Below are 16757 nucleotides of genomic sequence, written 5' to 3'. Positions count from 1 at the left end.
TGCGTTGATTTCCAGCAGCTCTCAGGAATGCCAGTCACCAGCTGAACTGGGTGCATAGGGATGGGCAAAGGGGAATGAAGGAAGAAAAAGAAATTGCCAATACTTTCAAAGCCCATGGCATTTTATACTCCTATTGTTTCTGAATAAAGTATATTTCTCATTAATCCATGAAACTTGAAGGGAAGTCAAGAAGTTTAGCGCAAGTATTTTTTTCTTTATAAAAGCACTGCTGATTAAAGCACTTACAATTTAGCTAATACAGAATATACCTGAGGTCTGTCAGATACATATTTCGCACAGTGGCGGATGAGGCGGATCGCTTCCATACTGGTATCTGGAAACGCTGCATTGCAGGCAAATTCAGACAAGCACTTTACTGCATCCTGGAAAGAATCTATGGTTGCTGGGAAGTGTTTTTCAAACACGATTGCTGAGAGAAAAGTGTGAACAGAGGAAGAAAAAGTGTCATGCTTTAAAATCTATTAATTCTAATATGAACTGACTGTAACAGAAGCCATGAGAGACCAGTTCATCAATTGGTGCTGTCAAATGCTTGAGTAGTAAGAAAAACTAAAGAAAAAACCCCAGAAGAATGGTCTAACAAGAAAAAAAAAAATCACCTAGAGGGCATTCCATTTTGACAGTAAATAAGTGTTTAAAATAAGATAGCATCTAGACTAAAGAAGGGTAATTTAACAGTTAAGCAAGACCAGAGCGATAGGCTTAGTGTTTAACACTGGTCTGTGTGACCAGACCTTAAGAGGGCTTCATGAAGCATGGAGTTACGTCTACTAATGGACTTCCCCCTCTGCAACATGTTGCCTTATTTTGAAATAGATACTTTTCAGGATAAAAAAATGCTTCATCAAAGCTGAAAAAGTTTTAGGAACTTGCAGAGGTTGAGACAGAATGAAGAGATCCCTTATGGTCCTTAAAGCCTGTGATCTAGATTAGAGTGGGAAGGAAAAAAAAATTAAAATCATCATAGTGCCACATAGCTCAGCACTTTCTCTTAAACAGGGCCATGCACAAACACAATTCAGAAACATGGAAAAAGACAAGCAAACAACATAATACTAAAATGACTACACTTCTTTTTTTCCTGGGGGGAAAAACATAACATTCTTCACTTAGATGAAAATCTACACACTACGTAAAATTATCTAAGGTCTGACTTGTTTTACTACAGAATGCTACGAACATATATTTTTTTAAAAGGCATAAAGACAGACAGATAACTATAATCTTATTGAATGACTTTGGTAAGTATTTTCCCAGAGGACTGGTTGAAAAGTGTAGATTGGTTCTACAACATGAAGCAGGCTTTACTACGCAGACTGTGGAGTCAACAGACAAACAAAGCTTTTCAGGCTCGGGAGTGACACACACTTCCATGACGTCTGAATATCGTTCATACTCACTGACAATGTGCCCTGTAGTCTGGAATGCCAGTTCCACTATACTTTCATCCTGATCTGAGGCTGCCAGATGAAATACTGAAAAAATGTTCTTCCAGCCAGAACGAATGTTAGCAGCCTGGGAATTTACCATCTGTGCAATACACCGTACAACCATGTCTCGAATAGTAGGAGACCTAAATTAAGATAATAAATAATATTTTTTTAAACTACATTACATAATCAATTAGAATAATATACTTTTTTAACTATTGATTTTACAAAAGTAATTTGAAAAATTAATTGCAAAAGTTGATGCTTGCAATCCCAGGCAATTCAGTTAATTGTATGTTATTACCTATTTCTCTTCATGATATGTTCAAATGGTCTTAGGAAGTCCTTCTGGAATCGGAAATTAGCAAGTTCTCCTTTTTCCAAGAATTTCATTGACAATTGCCTTAATGAATCTACTGCAAAAATAGCTACATCTTCATTGGGATTGCAGCCAACCTGAGAAGGTAGAATAGAAATGCATGGTAAGCTTACACCAGAATTCTTACGGATTCAGCATGAGCTGCCTATACAGTTGATAATGGAGAACTAAACAGTGCTGAAAAATTAACAAAATTACACAGCAGCCAGTTCCATAAACCACATTGCTAATGGAATTCAATAATCCCTAACCAGCTCCAGCTATTTTCCACATTAATTAATCTGGCATTTAAAACTTTATAAAAATAAGCAAGCTGTCTAGAAAGACTTCAATAGCTGTATTAAAAATGCATATCTACCATTCACCTGATAAACAATCCATTTAGACTTGAATAGAAACCATCATCTTATCCCAAGCTTCATAAAACACCCACAAAACTTCTAACACAAAACTAATGGCAGCCAGGTCATGATAAATAACAATGTATACTTGTGTTTTTACACATTTATTATATCATGTACCTCTGTCGCCTTTTCAGCTTTACAATTTTTGTTGGTTTAGGGTACTTGCACAGAAGGACAATAAAACCAGGATAATTCAGATAAGCATGTGCTTTTCCAACAAATCTCAAAATAAAATTAATTTGTATCAATAACTGGAGTATGCAGTAGAATCGTTAACAGGGATACCTTATTAAAATGATCACCAATAACTTCCCAGATCCTAGACCACTGTAATCTTATCCGTCCCATGTTGTAGTAAGAAATCTCCACTATCTTCTGCAGACTAAACATTCGAGGGTGGGTAGCAGACAGCAGCTCATCCATAGATACAGCACAAAGCCAGCGAACAAAATCCACTGTTAAACAACCACAGATTTTAATGCAGTATTTTTCCAAGGTTTAGTTTACAGGGGTGGGTGGGGTGGGGAAGAGATAAAACCTACCAATAGCATTTCCATCCAACCTCGTAGATCCCGTAAATATTCTGCAAAATGCAGTTAAAGACATTGTTACAATTTCTTAAAAAAAAAAAAAAAAAAAAAAAAAAAAAAGAAGCGGCTATTAAACATGTATTCCGAGTTTGGTTTTGGTTTTCTGTTGGTTCCCCTCCCCAATATATAGACATCCTTGGATTACTTTTATTTATTAAAAAAGAGTTAGTAATTGTGGAGAAATACTGATGAATAGTCAGTAGTTTTTATTATCCCTCCCCAAATATAGAAGCCAAGCTTCTCCAGAGCGCACAATTCCCATCTGCCATGACAAGCAGATACCTGAAACACTTCCCATTATGAAGCAGGGAGAGACACTGTAAACCTAAAGAGCTATTACATTTGACATTAGGCTTCCACTTCACTGACTGTGATTTTACTGCAAGGCAACCTTCAATGAACTGATACCGATCTTGCTGCCTATGTTCAATCATAGAAATGTTTGTAAGCCTTCACAATGATACCTCTTCATCAATTTTGACAACCATTAAGAAAATGATGTGTTCTGATTTCTTATATGCTGAGCAAGCAGGGACCATTAACACTCCAGTCTCATCAGTACTTCATGAGATAAACAAGGAACATTCATGATATGTATTATGCCTGGCCAAATCCAGTAAAATAAATGTGATTCATAGAAAGGAAGACTGGAATAATAATTTTGGTCATTTCAGACAACATCTACATAAACTAGAGGAAAGTAAGGAGTCAGTAATTATATTTAGGAGAGAAAGGGTCTGTCAATAATGCCCTCTGTACTAAGGCAAAATGAGATTTGCTGTCTGTTACTATATACAGTAAATCAAGATTCTACCAGACACTACAGCAGTCTCCATTCTGCAACTCTACTGTAGTAATTTTTTTAAGTAAAAAGGTTTCTTGCCTAATCTTTGCTGTGCTCCTGCTTGCAAAAATACCTATGATCCATAAAAAAAGGGAAAGCCCCCATCCAAAACCAAAAAGAACTTTAATATAGTAAATTTTTCAAATAAATTAATAATGTCCCATTCTTAGCATAGATGATTCAAATAGTGCTTAAAAAGCTTGAGGTCACAACAACAAATTCAATACAATACAATACCTGTCTACAGCAACGACAACACTTTGGGAGCTAGTTTCTCCAATGGATTCCTGAATACTTGCTATCTGCTTCCAGTCCACATTTCCACCAACTACAGTGAACAAAAATTGAAAAACAGGTAATTGATAACACAGAAAGAGCTGGGAAGAAAAAGTTGTGTTAATACCAGTATAATTAAATATATTTTTAATTCACAAAAAAGTGAAGGATATTATTAATTTCCCTTGCATGATCTGGGCATCTCAGTGGACAGTTGCATGTTGGTCTAAGTCCTAATTAACTGGATTCTCTATCAATGTACAAACTGTATTAATCTGAGAAAATTATCCATGTTTGGAGCAACTGCATGAACAGATAAAAGTGAAAAAAATTAAAAACTACAAAAAGCATCTTTTTTTCTTCATCTTTCAATGAACCTTAGGTAATTTTGCTACTGAAAATATACAACAAATGATAGAGAATACCACACGGAGAAACTTTTCACACTTTACTAGCATCAAGTAAATCCATCTTGATAGGTTTTATTTTAGATTATTCATGGAGAAGAGCTTCCACCAATACTCCATCTTTAAGCTACATCTCAAGTACACCAAAATTATCACAAAAGTGAGAAAAATCTGTAAATAAAAATAGCAGTTATTTATTTTGGAGGCTAGAATCTGTAACCTACATCTGGGAAATCTCATATTAAGAAACTTCTAATAGCGAGCAAAATTCTGAAATTTCTGGTAATCTCTAAACTTGCCTCAAACTGTCATCACAAAAAGAGGCAAATCTTGCACCATTCTGGCTAATTCCACATCCCCTGTATTTAGTTTTTTTCCCCTTAGGCATCCTATCAGAAAGATAAGGGAGAACAGAAAATCTAAAGAAAGTCAGCAGTTCTGTTCTCAGAGCTTTGCAGAGACAAGAAGCTCTCCTATTTCAGACTGCCTCCCAAAAGTCTGCTTCCGAGTCTCACTGTGCTCCACCCACACTTGAAGGTGGCTGGAGATGACTGTCAGACAAATCTATATAACCTGATCCATCTGAAGTATTTTTCTAAGGCATTTATGGACCAAACATTTGGTACATACATACATATATACACACACAAGTATTTCAGGAACTTATAATACTGTTGGATTTGATCAAGGCTTCTCTTGTAAGCACACAAGCTGCCAATATCAATTAGCTTGAGGCTTGGTAATGAGTCAGCTAAGAAACATATCAAATGAGCAGCTGCTGAATTTGAAGGGCTATCTCCAAGAAGTCAGGTAACAGTAACCAACTCAGCCAGTTCCACATGAGAATTCATTGTTATTACAGTATTTACCATCAGTGCTGGAAAACCTAAGGAGATAGCAGACTTTTATTCTAACAGTTATGAATCTCTTTGAATGAAAAATAAAGAGTCATCTATATAACTCTGCTTTACGAAAAACCGATTCCTCAGATTCCCCTTGTCCAAAGAGGATTTCTGGTCACCTAAGAGGTACACTGGCTACGACCTACTCACTGCAGCAAGTTTTGACTTCCAACTTTATCAACAGAAACTGGAATAGAAGAAACCTGAATTTGACAATTACAACTAAAAGTAAGACCACATTCCTACCAAAGAGGCAAAGGAATAGATGCTTATTCTTTTACTTTTCCAACCCACATGTTTGTGATGCTTTAAATGTCCAAGTAAAACAAAAAAAGGGCCACCACAGGAAGATAATGCAAGAGATGAAGATATAGAAATGCAGATGCCTGAAGAGCCACACCTGAATCCTTGTCGAGGAAGTAAACGAGCAAAGGAGCTTTTGGGGTTGGTTCTGTTGCTTTTTGGAGTGAATATTGCTGTTTATCCATGTTTGAGTTTGCAAGCAGGCTTGAAAGATGGAGCTTCTGTGTCACCAGACTGAAACTTCACTGACTCTAATTAAACTCTAATTATTTTCCTGTAAAATGTGTCTGTATATATGGACATATGCACTATGTGTTCTTCCAAGGAATTTAGGTTTATAGAAAGGTTCCAAAGGATACTTTGGAGTGATCATAGAAAATTAAACTATCTGCAAAACACAATTTACAGAAAGTAGTGGAAAAAACCAAAACAGTTGAAAAAATGTTCTAATAGCCCCGAAGTGCAAGAAAACCAAATTCCTATAAGTTAGGTATTTTCCTAAAAGATTGAAGCAATATTATTAAAAAAAAAAAAAAGGAAAAAATGGTTAAGTTTCCATATGTGCACTGTAATAAGCATTCCAGAAATTCAATTCAGAGAGAAACACTTCATGCATTTGGGCATAAACTATTTTCCTTAAAAATGTAGCTGACGGTAGTAAAAAGTCTTTATGAGCTGGATTTACACCAATGATAGCAAATATGATTTAGAGACACCTGACTACAGTTTACATTCTTGAGCTATTAGGACTCAAAAGCTTTAGAGGCCAATCACTTCAGTGTAGAGAAACTGCCAGCATTTGGAAACAGTGAAGTTGGATAGGTCATTGGGGAACACTAAACTGGAGGATGCATATTAGAAGGGCAGAAGAAGCTCAGTATATGAGATGTTGGCAGACTCATTAATTTCCATGCATAAGTTTTCCCTTCATCAGCTCTTGGCAAGGTGAGTACACGGAGGCTGGCCAAAGGAAAGCAGAAGGGAAAGAAAAAGACTGACTGCAGAAGAAAAACTGTTCTGAGGAGAAAACACAGCTGGATGATTAGGACTAATCTGGGAGCTAAGATCAGGGAAAACAGGAAAATAATCATTACTACTAAAAAAAAGGTACACAAAAAATTGAGGGAAGACAAGGCTTTTGCTTGGCTGTGGGTGAAGTTTAGAAAGGGAGGAGATACTGAGTATCACACAAACTGAAACTTTTTAGCAGTCAAATACATTTATACATATACACTTTGATGCTTCTAGAGTTTCCTAATATGCTACACCTGTATATATCTGTAACTGTGTTCCCTTTTTAAAAAACAAACAAACAACAACCCCACAAGAAAAACCCCACTGTTTTGAAGATAATTTAAGGTAAGACCGCTATATATTTTAGTAGGATAATAAACATCTCATTTATGGAGTAAATTTTGGTGCTCAGGTCAACCTAAAAAAGGCACTTACTCAGTACCAAAGTAACCAAGAGAGGAAAGAAATGGCATCTCAGAATTTAAGCTAAATTAATCTCCCACTTGGTTTGAATTCTACATATTTCTCACAAAGCTTCACAACAGATGCTTAACCTACACATACTAACTTGCTTGTTTGGTAAAATACTTGGCGCACCAACGTTGCAATATTATTAAATCTGGTCATACCATCTGTGATCCATTCTAAGTTGGTCAGCTGTATTTTAATAAAAATTAATAACATAAAATTTTCTTACATTTCCTACTCTCCCACCCTGGCAATAATATTTAACAGAGCAAACCAAATATTCCAGAAATTGGAACAAATCTATGAAAAGCCTAGGAGCTTTATGAGGACTATTTTATGGTCTTCTGTCTGAACCTCACAGTCAACAAAAATGAACACAAAGGACAAACCTAAATAGCTGTGAACAAAGCCAGTTAAATGAAATACTTCATATCTGCATTACTTACCCAGTCCTAGCCCCACAAATTCATCCGGTGTCTGATCTTTTGTTCCAGTAAAAGAACCTTCCCTGCCACGCACTGTCCCTGAGATGTAGCGAGGTTTTACTCCAGTTCCTATTAACTGTGCCAGTTCAAGCTGACTGATGCATTTCAGAATCTATTCCAGAGAATAACAAAGTCGTTTATCAACAAAAAGCAGTTTTAAATAGTAAAAAAATAGATGAATAAAAATCTTCAAAAGAAAAAAATTCTCAACATTCAAGGTCAGAAAAGTTATTTCTGTTCTTGTCTAAAATGAATATTAATTTAGAGATGTTTTGCTACTTTAATTGGCTGCATAATATATGCACAAAAGTATATACTTGGTACTTATCTAAAAATCACTGTATTTATGCACAAACAAGTACACCACTGTGGTCAAAAATCAGTAAACACACTGTCTGACAATTTAAATACAAATGACTTTTACCTCATGCCAGGAATTTCCTAAATAGTTTCCATCTGTATGAGCCACCGTGATGAGAGTTTTAATGGTGTCAATATTCTTCTGTTTCATTTCAGTAATACCAGAACTCACTGTAAGTAACGTAAATCTTGCTAATGCTTGAACATAGGCATCTCTTTCAAGCTGGAAATGGGAGGGAAAAACCCAAAATTCTCGTAAGTATTTTTTCTGTTTCTTCATCTTAGTACAGTCTGTGTGGTTTCATCAACTTTACCATTTACCTTTCTCTTCCTAGAACTGAATTTCCAAAGCATAGTGAAAGTATCTTATGTTCTTGTACAGTAAGCACAGAACACATAGGTTGTTGTTAGGTTTCTGGTTTGGTCTTTTTGGGGGGCTTTTTTGGAAAATAGGATGTTGTTTCAAAATAAATGTGGCTACTTAGCTAAGCTTTTAATATTCTTGTACAATATTCAGACCTACTCTGAAAATGCTGCCCTAGTAGACACACTATAGCTGTAGGATTTTTTTGTCAAGAGAGTCTACATAATGTATCTAAAAGGTACGTTTTGCCAATTCCACAGAACTGCTCAAAATGCATTTGACTTAATCCACATTGTTTGGAGCACCTCAGAATCTTCTGAGGCAAGTGTCACAGGCAGGTAAACAGCAAGTGACCATAATCTAGACAGATGAAATCTATCCACAAAAGAAAAAAGGTTCTGCATGTAGTTACCCAATTTTTATGTTGTACTATAAACAACAAAGGAAACTCTTCAGATCTCATATGAACCAACTAAAACAGTGAAAAGGGGATTACAGTTGAGCTCACATGTGCATTGTACTCTTCTGTTGTGTATAAGTGAAATGTACACCAGATAAACAAATGACAATTACAAAATACATTTAACTGCTTGGATATTTAGGGCTGTTTTCAAGTTAAAAAAATAACTGAGAATATAAACCAACCAAATATAAAATATTAAAAAAAAATATCCCAGGAAGAATGCTTATTTCACAGAGAAAACGTGAACACCATAACAGCGGGCAATGATAGAAGGGATGGATTATCACAGAGCCACACAACGCATCTGCCATGTTCAAATCCAACTACTACTGCAGGGTAGGCTGGCAAAGGCACAGCAAATGATGTCTAAGCACAGAAAAATGGAAGTTTCAAAGAAAGCATACTCAGCAATGAAGGTTTAGAGTCTAGAAAACGTGTATCTTCTGGAAAATGTTTTCAGTCCTACCTATTCATACAGATATTCCCCCTCTGCCCCTTTTTCTAAGCCATCAAAGTAGGAGAAAAACAACTAAACAATGTGTCCATCACCCAAAAATTAAAACCAGATGATGTAAGCAGATTAAGTACATCCTTTTGATGCATATCTTGGTTCAGATGCTTAAAGACAAAAGTCAGACTCTGTGACAGTCTAAGATAAAGAAGTATAAATAATTAAAACCAGAATCTATAATTCAGGTTTTAGAGGTGAACATGCATAGCTTAAACTAAATTGTGTACTTCGAAAACTTTCTTAAAACTAAAAGCATCAATATCTCTCAAGATGTGTAAACTAATGTTAACTCTTACTAGACACCAATCTTAATTTCTGTATGTTTATTCAATGAAGTAGAAAGGTTGCCAGCACTGGAGGAAAAACTTGATTCCAACAAAAAAGATCCTTAAATCAGCTTAAGTACAGATTTGCCAGTTTGCTTCACACCACCAGAGCTACTTGGCCTCTGAAGTCAGATAAGATGTCATCTAATCACTGCCTTGTGCAATGGAACAGTTCTATAACATACTGAAATTGTCAACAAGCCAGCACTGTTTTTAATGATATCAACAAAGCAGAATTCCCATAGGAAACAAAGAAGGAATATCCTTTATATAGAAAATGCAAAAGCAACACTTCTCATTGTCTGAAATTTAAAAACTTGGTTTTGCAACACCTCCAATTCAAGCAAGTTTGTCCCAAGCCAGTTGAAGGGTATGACTGGAGCATGGGGATCTTCTAAGTGTAAGCAAACATGCAGACCACTGCAGGACTGGGAGCTAAACTCTGCAGCTGCTGAAACTGATATTTGTACCAGTTTCACTTTTGCAGCTTAGAAACAAAAATAACAGGAATGTGAATTACACAGACCAGCTGCAGGCTCCAGGGAAGGCTCTGTTAATCAAATTTTTAAGTCTGTTCAGTCTGGGGGCAGGTGGTGATGATGCAGAAATTAAGTGGAAAGACAGAGGAAGGAAACCTTACATAATCTCAAATGGGCTTTTCTAAGCAGCTGTATAAGAGGTCCCAATGGGACTTTTCCCATTGGCAATACAAAGTTATCTAATTTGCCAAATACAAGTGCAAGAGGAGAAGGAAGGAAAGCATTCACTATCATTTTTAACTTAAAGTTAATCTTACAGGGTTCTTGGTTGGGTTTTTTTTATTTACATATATTTTCAGTGTACACATGAAATAATGCAATGTCAAACATGAATTTTGCTTGCCCCTCTCTTCAGCTACCTCTATGATGGACTTACAGCAGACCACTATTTCATTTATTAACTAATTATCTACAATAACATAATTGTACCTTCACTACCAAGGATTTTTAAACGGAAAAAAATAAAGCCAAAAAAAGCCCAAATTTAATCAGAATTACCCTCTGGAGACAGAGAGTCTGGAATTCTTGGCATTGTGCTTAATGCAAGATACATTCATGCATCACATTAGAAATGATATTTCCAGTGCCATAACTGTTAAAATGGCATCCAATTACAGAAGTCTTGTATTAGTATAATCTCTCTGAAATTGAGAACAATACCTCAAATAGAGTTCACAGAGATACTATTTTACTTGTGAAACACAATAGAAAGACTCATTTTTGGAAGCACCACAACAAAGCTTAACAGCTTGTAACTAGAAAGAAAGCTAAAAAGAAAGTACTTTGACTTAAAAGTAGTCAACTGATATGGAAACAAAAATTCAGTATATAGGCATGGAAGAACTTACCACAAAACACCAGGAAAAAGAAAGGTAACTTTATTTACACTTCCAGTCAAATATCAGATGAAGTAGTAATGGCAGAAGGAGGCAGCCTCTAGGTATTGCAGTGCAATAACTTCAGCAACAAGGACTTTTAGAATCCCACTAACATTTTGCTGGTACATAAATCAAAGTATTGTCTTAATCTTATATTTTTTTACCTGAATGTTGAAAATGCAAGCAATCCGGATCGCACATCGTATGCCCTCTAAACAAAGAGAGGCAACTTCGGTGTCATCACAGTCCTGCAGACCCACACTGAATGCAGCTAGAAAAGGTGTCCATGCCAACTGGAACATATGCAAAATAAGTTTTTATGTTAGCATTTTAAGTTAGTACTTGAAGGGAATGTTACAGTTTTGACATCTTGCTAAATTGTAAATTCCATCCTTATCCTGAAGGATATCATTATCCTGAAGTTGCCTTTTGCCAAAAAGGAAATAGAATAGATAGGCATGAGACATCGAATAGTATAAAGTATGGTCAGACGAGACATGAGAATGGGACAGGAGTAACACAGACTGGCACCCCCCTCAGAAGCACTCGTCCTCTCCCTCAGCAATCAGCACACTCAACCATTCTCAGATTGTACGAAAACCCGAACCCTAAAGCTATGTCAGTTAGATGTCTACTGGAACTTTGGTATTCCCAGGATAACCTTTATCTTTGCACACTGAGAAAGAGAGATAAGAGTTGAGAGTTATTGCAAAAACCAATACAGCACATGGCAGATTCCTTTATGATGAAAAGTACTTAAATAAAACTAGCTTATCCTGATAACAGCAGAAGGAAAGGAAAGAAGGCAGTGAAAATAGGGCAAATTGTATTAATTCCACTAAAATTACGGTAAGTATGGCCAGTCTTCGTGAATGAAGATTTGGGAAAGGTCTTTACCCTTCGAGCCTGCGCAGTGGATTTTTTAGGTGAGACACAGTGTGTGCTGGGCTGAGCCCACCCTTTAATCCTAAGGTTCATCTGCCGGGGCCGAGCGAGCTCGGACAGAGGCAGTGAGGTCCTCAGGACGTAGGTTTGTTTACAGTGACCTTCTCTTAGATGGATGGCCTTACAGGGCTGATGACCTCCATCTGCCCGGGGGAGTTTCCCTGACTGGGAATTCAACCCGGGCCGCAGCGGTGAGAGTGCTGCATCCTAACCACTAGACCACTAGGGGTCCCCAAAATTACGGTAAGACAACAATAAGAAATACAGGACATGAATCTGGTCTTGAGTTTCTTGCCCTAATCCCTCCATGTTCTTGTATCCAAGCCACTGCTGATGTTTTCTCTCTCTCTTGCCTTAGGTGGGACTGGGGGTATAACACACTCAAGAAGTTATTGCAGGAGACTCTACATGGTCCTGTCTTTGTGGTAAAGGCTCCCTCTCCCACTGGTAGAAAAATCAATCAGAAGATGCAGAGGGAACCTGCCATAACTACATGTCCTTATGGAGAGGAAATCCCATGGTACCCAGAACAATTTTCAAAATCATTTTACCTGAAGTCACCCCAGATGAAACACAGACTCAATGGGCACAGCAGGGAGTACAGATTTCACACTTAATTTCATAGTAAAATGATGCACCACAGAGCTCTGGCTTAATTTAAGTCAGTAATTCCAAATGCACTACCTCAGAAAAGCATTTAACACTTGCATATACCAAAGGGTATCTGTGGGACAGTATTGAAGGCATCAGATGAATTCCTAGATCCAGGATTTAATTCCCTACTGTATGACCTTTAAAGGTCCCTTCCCACCCAAGCTATTCTATGATTTTATGTTCAGAAATGTATGTTTCTTCTCATTGCCTTCCTAATTTTTCATTCCTGCTGAAACCAAAACTAATCTTAAAAATCACAAAACTGTAATACTTTCTTAAGAATCATCTAATGATCTGCATATATGCTTTACAACTAGATTTATGCTGTTATTTTTAATACACATAAATTGACACCCTGTTTTGTCAATAAGGGTGAAATTAACCAGCCAATCAGCTTTGGGCTGCTTAGGCGGATGCATAAAGTAAATTTTTGCTCTGTTTTCATCATTTAGCAAATCTATCTGTAAATACAGTTATAACGATCAATTTTACATGGACACCAATAGGTGAGATACCCAGAAATTTATAAAATTTATAAAATTTTGCTGAAATAAAAATTTAAAAAAGTCTAAAGATGTGAAACTTAGTATTTAAATTTCACAGTTCTCACTTTCTTGAGAAGACAGCTCTCTGTTAGACACATTACACTGTCCTCAGTACTTTAATTAGTTCATGAACATCCTCACTTCTAATTCTTAGCACCTTCACAAAAGATGTTAAGGGTGTTAATTTACCCTGATGTTTCATATTTTGCTCCTTTGAAAATGGACTTTGCAAATGTACTTTTCAGATACTAAAGGCTAGGAAGTACTAGGGTTGGTATTTTAAGAGAAAATAGACTACAAATTTTACAGATGCCTGCATGCAGGTGATTTCATTTCAGTCTTAAAGAAGTCAACAGAGGGGAGGTACAGTATACCTCTACCAAGTGACACCCTGAAAGTAGACCTTTTAAAAGGGCTACATTAGTGTTCCTCTGTACAAACAGAGTGCTATACTACTTTTACTAATAAGGTGACAAAGAACTCAGAAGTTTGCCTCATGGACAGCTAGATCCTCAGTGTGCCCAGGTGGCCAAGAAGGCCAATGGCATCCTGGTCTGTATCAGAAATAGTGTGGCCAGCAGGACCAGGGCAGTGATCATCCCCCTGGACCTGGCACTGGTGAGGCTGCACCTCAGACACCGCATTCAGTTTTGGACCCTTCATGACAAGAAAGACATTGAGGTGTTGGAGCATGTCCACAGAAGGACATGCTGGTGAAGGAGTTGGTCTCTTCTCCCCAGTAACACGTGATAGGACAAGAGGAAATGACTTCAAGTTGCACCAGGGGAGGTTTAGATTGGATATCTGGAAAAATTTCTTCACAGAAAGAGTTGAAAAATGTTGGAACAGTCTGCCTAGGGAAGTGGTATAGTCACCAGCCCCGGAGGTATTTAAAAGATGTGTAGATGTGGCACTTGGGGACACGGTTTAGTAGTGGACTTGGCAGTGCTGGGTTAACAATTGGAAACAAAGTTCTTAAAGGTGTTTTTCAAGCTAAATGCTTCTATGATTCTTGAGCCTGGGCCTGGAGCTCCACCTGACCTCACAACACATCCCTCCAGGGATGTTACATTAGTTTATTGTAATGGTAGCGGTCTGCAACTTCATCTCCCTGCGGCAGTTCACAAAGGGGTCATGCGAGGACCACGACTTGCACAAAGGGCTGCAAATATGAGCACGTGGTAAAGGGCACAACAGTTTATTTCAGTGGCAGATAACTGCTATGAGTTGGTTATGCCAGGGACCACATCCAAGATCACACTGAGGCATCATACACTACTGAATGACTGTATCTATTAATCTGAATCATTGGTATGGAGAAGGCATTTGGGATGCAGACAGATTTGTACCTACACAAGAGCAAAGACAGGTGTTTCAAATAATAGTTTAGTACAGGTCCAGCTACCTCCTCCTAAACTAGAGTCTTAGCTTGTCTAAAATAATAATCTGCCACAACATCAGATAAAAGTTTGTTCTGATAACTGCTCCCCCAAAACACAATTAAGTAACCTCCCCTAGAGCAGTAAGAGGGAGCCAAATCAATGAACTGAAATTAGTAATTTCTCACTTTTATAAATCTGGTTTTTGACTACACCTCTACACCTGAAATAAAAATGCTAACATTTTAAATTTTTAACTATTCTTCATAAGTTTTTCCGTTTAACTCCTCCACTGTATCAAGATGCTAATTCCATCAGCCCTGAAACTTCTTAAATTCCAGGGTTAATTAAAATAGATTAGAAGGCTCAAAATCCTTTATTTCCTGAAGCAATTTAAATAACTTACAAAATGATCAAAAGACAGTAGATACAAATCTTTAGTATTTTCAATAAATCCTATCAGTCAGTATTTTTTATTAAGAAACTGTGATATTCTCCATATTAAATATATATCTCACCTTAAACATGGGTCTCACATGCTCCAGGTGTGTTGCACTAGTAAAAGGGGCCTGAACGTGGCTCACTGCCTCCATAAGAGCTTTAGCTGTTTTAGCCATTTGTTCCATTTCCAAGTTATAAAGGAGTCTTCTCTGCTTTTCACTAGCAACACCTGTAAACACATTTTTTCCTCTCATTTGTGCATCTTTAGTAGTGTGTCTTTAGGAATATAATAATTTCACATTTTTCATTAACTGCAATACTCAGATGCAATTTTTGTATTAACTTTACATTTTGAAGTTACCACACCAGCAAGATATTTCTTTTACAATACAGATAAAATTTAACTTAAGGCAAACTAATGTGTGAAATGTAACCTACTTTTAAACCTTTATAGAATTTTAAGATTTGGACAACAAAGTTCTTCTCCATCACCTCAACTGACAGCATAAATATCACATCCCCAAAGCTAAATTCAAAGTGAAGAAGCCTTCACACAAAATAAGAATAAAAATAACTGGACATCCTTTTTCTGAAGGAGAACTACATTAATCACCTTTTCATTTCCATAATGGAATCTCCATCTCATCAAGACAGTGAAACCCAAGAAGCATGTAATAATAAGCTTTTTAAAAATTACAATAAAACATTGTGTTAACTGAATAAATACTGAAAACAAGATGGATTCTTTTAGCCAGATACAAGTTTCCTACAAGCACTCTGCTTATAAGGCTAACATAGGACTTGAAAGTATACAAATATGTTGGGAAAAAGTCAAGTCTCTTTAATGTTCTCTGTAGAAAAGCTAGAAAGAATAACACCTGAATTTTCATGCTGTGCAAAACACAAAAAGTTTTTCTGGTATTTGAGAGACGAAAAGATAATTCATTTTACAAGTGCATAAATTAGTGCCCTACAAACCAAATATTGCAAAATTTTTGAAGATGACAGACTGGTTACTGCAGGAAATCACAATGGTTACTATAGAAATAGAAGACCCACTCAAGAGTTCTGCACTGTGCTTATGGGTGACACTTATTTCACAAGCTTAGATTTCCCTGTGTTGCTGTTCAACAGCAAAACCAGCCTTCTCTCCATGGTGAGTGCACCAATGGCCAGGAATTCAGACACAAAGGGAAGGGAAAATAAGCAGGTGCATTTAACACCATCAAGCATCAGGTATCATCATGCATTTATGTGAAATAGAAAAGGATATGAAATTAACTCATTTTGAGTTGAGTGGTGTTTGGTTCATTGAACTCTCATTTTAAAAATAAGAACTTAATGAAACTGAAGAGCCAAAACTTTGAAGAAAGCTAATATTACAACTACTTACTTTGTTTACTAGATTTTGTGGGTATTGTTAATTCTTTTGTTTCCTTCATTGAAATCTTCTTTCCAGCTATTTCATTATAGATAGCAGACAAATATTCTTCAGGGAGATCTTTACTGTCATTGATACCTCTATTCATTTTAATATACTGTTCTTTTGTCATTTTATTCTTAACCTGAAATCCAGAAAATAGCTATAAATATCAACAAATGAAGCAAGCTCATTGCAGTTACAATGCTGCCTACAAAACTGGCCAGCAGATGACAAGTTACCATCAAGGACAAACCTACTGATTCAGAAGACATTTTTAAGTATTCAACATATGCAAGACTGTCATATCTACAAAATAATACAAGGACATGAGGACATTCCAACACTCATGCAGTAGGATCCACAGATCAATTATAATACACATTACCAAAAAAAGAAAAAAAAAAGA

General features: G+C 36.6%; 1 protein-coding gene across 3 annotated transcripts in view; it reads right to left on the bottom strand.

Moving 5' to 3' along the window:
* Nucleotides 1–16757, bottom strand: part of ARFGEF1 (ADP ribosylation factor guanine nucleotide exchange factor 1) — a 90353-nt gene that overhangs the window by 16355 nt on the left and 57241 nt on the right. For all 3 annotated transcript variants that reach the window (XM_032683597.1, XM_032683588.1, XM_032683607.1), the window contains 11 exons: nucleotides 16322–16493; nucleotides 15006–15157; nucleotides 11129–11257; nucleotides 7948–8106; nucleotides 7485–7635; nucleotides 3906–3996; nucleotides 2777–2817; nucleotides 2520–2689; nucleotides 1756–1907; nucleotides 1422–1594; nucleotides 270–430 (listed from right to left, as the gene is read on the bottom strand). In XM_032683597.1, coding sequence (XP_032539488.1) covers nucleotides 270–430; nucleotides 1422–1594; nucleotides 1756–1907; nucleotides 2520–2689; nucleotides 2777–2817; nucleotides 3906–3996; nucleotides 7485–7635; nucleotides 7948–8106; nucleotides 11129–11257; nucleotides 15006–15157; nucleotides 16322–16493 — 1551 coding nt within the window. The remainder of the gene's footprint in view (nucleotides 1–269; nucleotides 431–1421; nucleotides 1595–1755; nucleotides 1908–2519; nucleotides 2690–2776; nucleotides 2818–3905; nucleotides 3997–7484; nucleotides 7636–7947; nucleotides 8107–11128; nucleotides 11258–15005; nucleotides 15158–16321; nucleotides 16494–16757) is intronic.

Source organism: Chiroxiphia lanceolata, chromosome 1 (assembly GCF_009829145.1).
Source record: "Chiroxiphia lanceolata isolate bChiLan1 chromosome 1, bChiLan1.pri, whole genome shotgun sequence".
NCBI classification, from domain to species: domain Eukaryota; kingdom Metazoa; phylum Chordata; class Aves; order Passeriformes; family Pipridae; genus Chiroxiphia; species Chiroxiphia lanceolata.
Note: the sequence above shows the minus strand (reverse complement) of the source record. Positions and strands in the feature narration are given on the sequence as shown.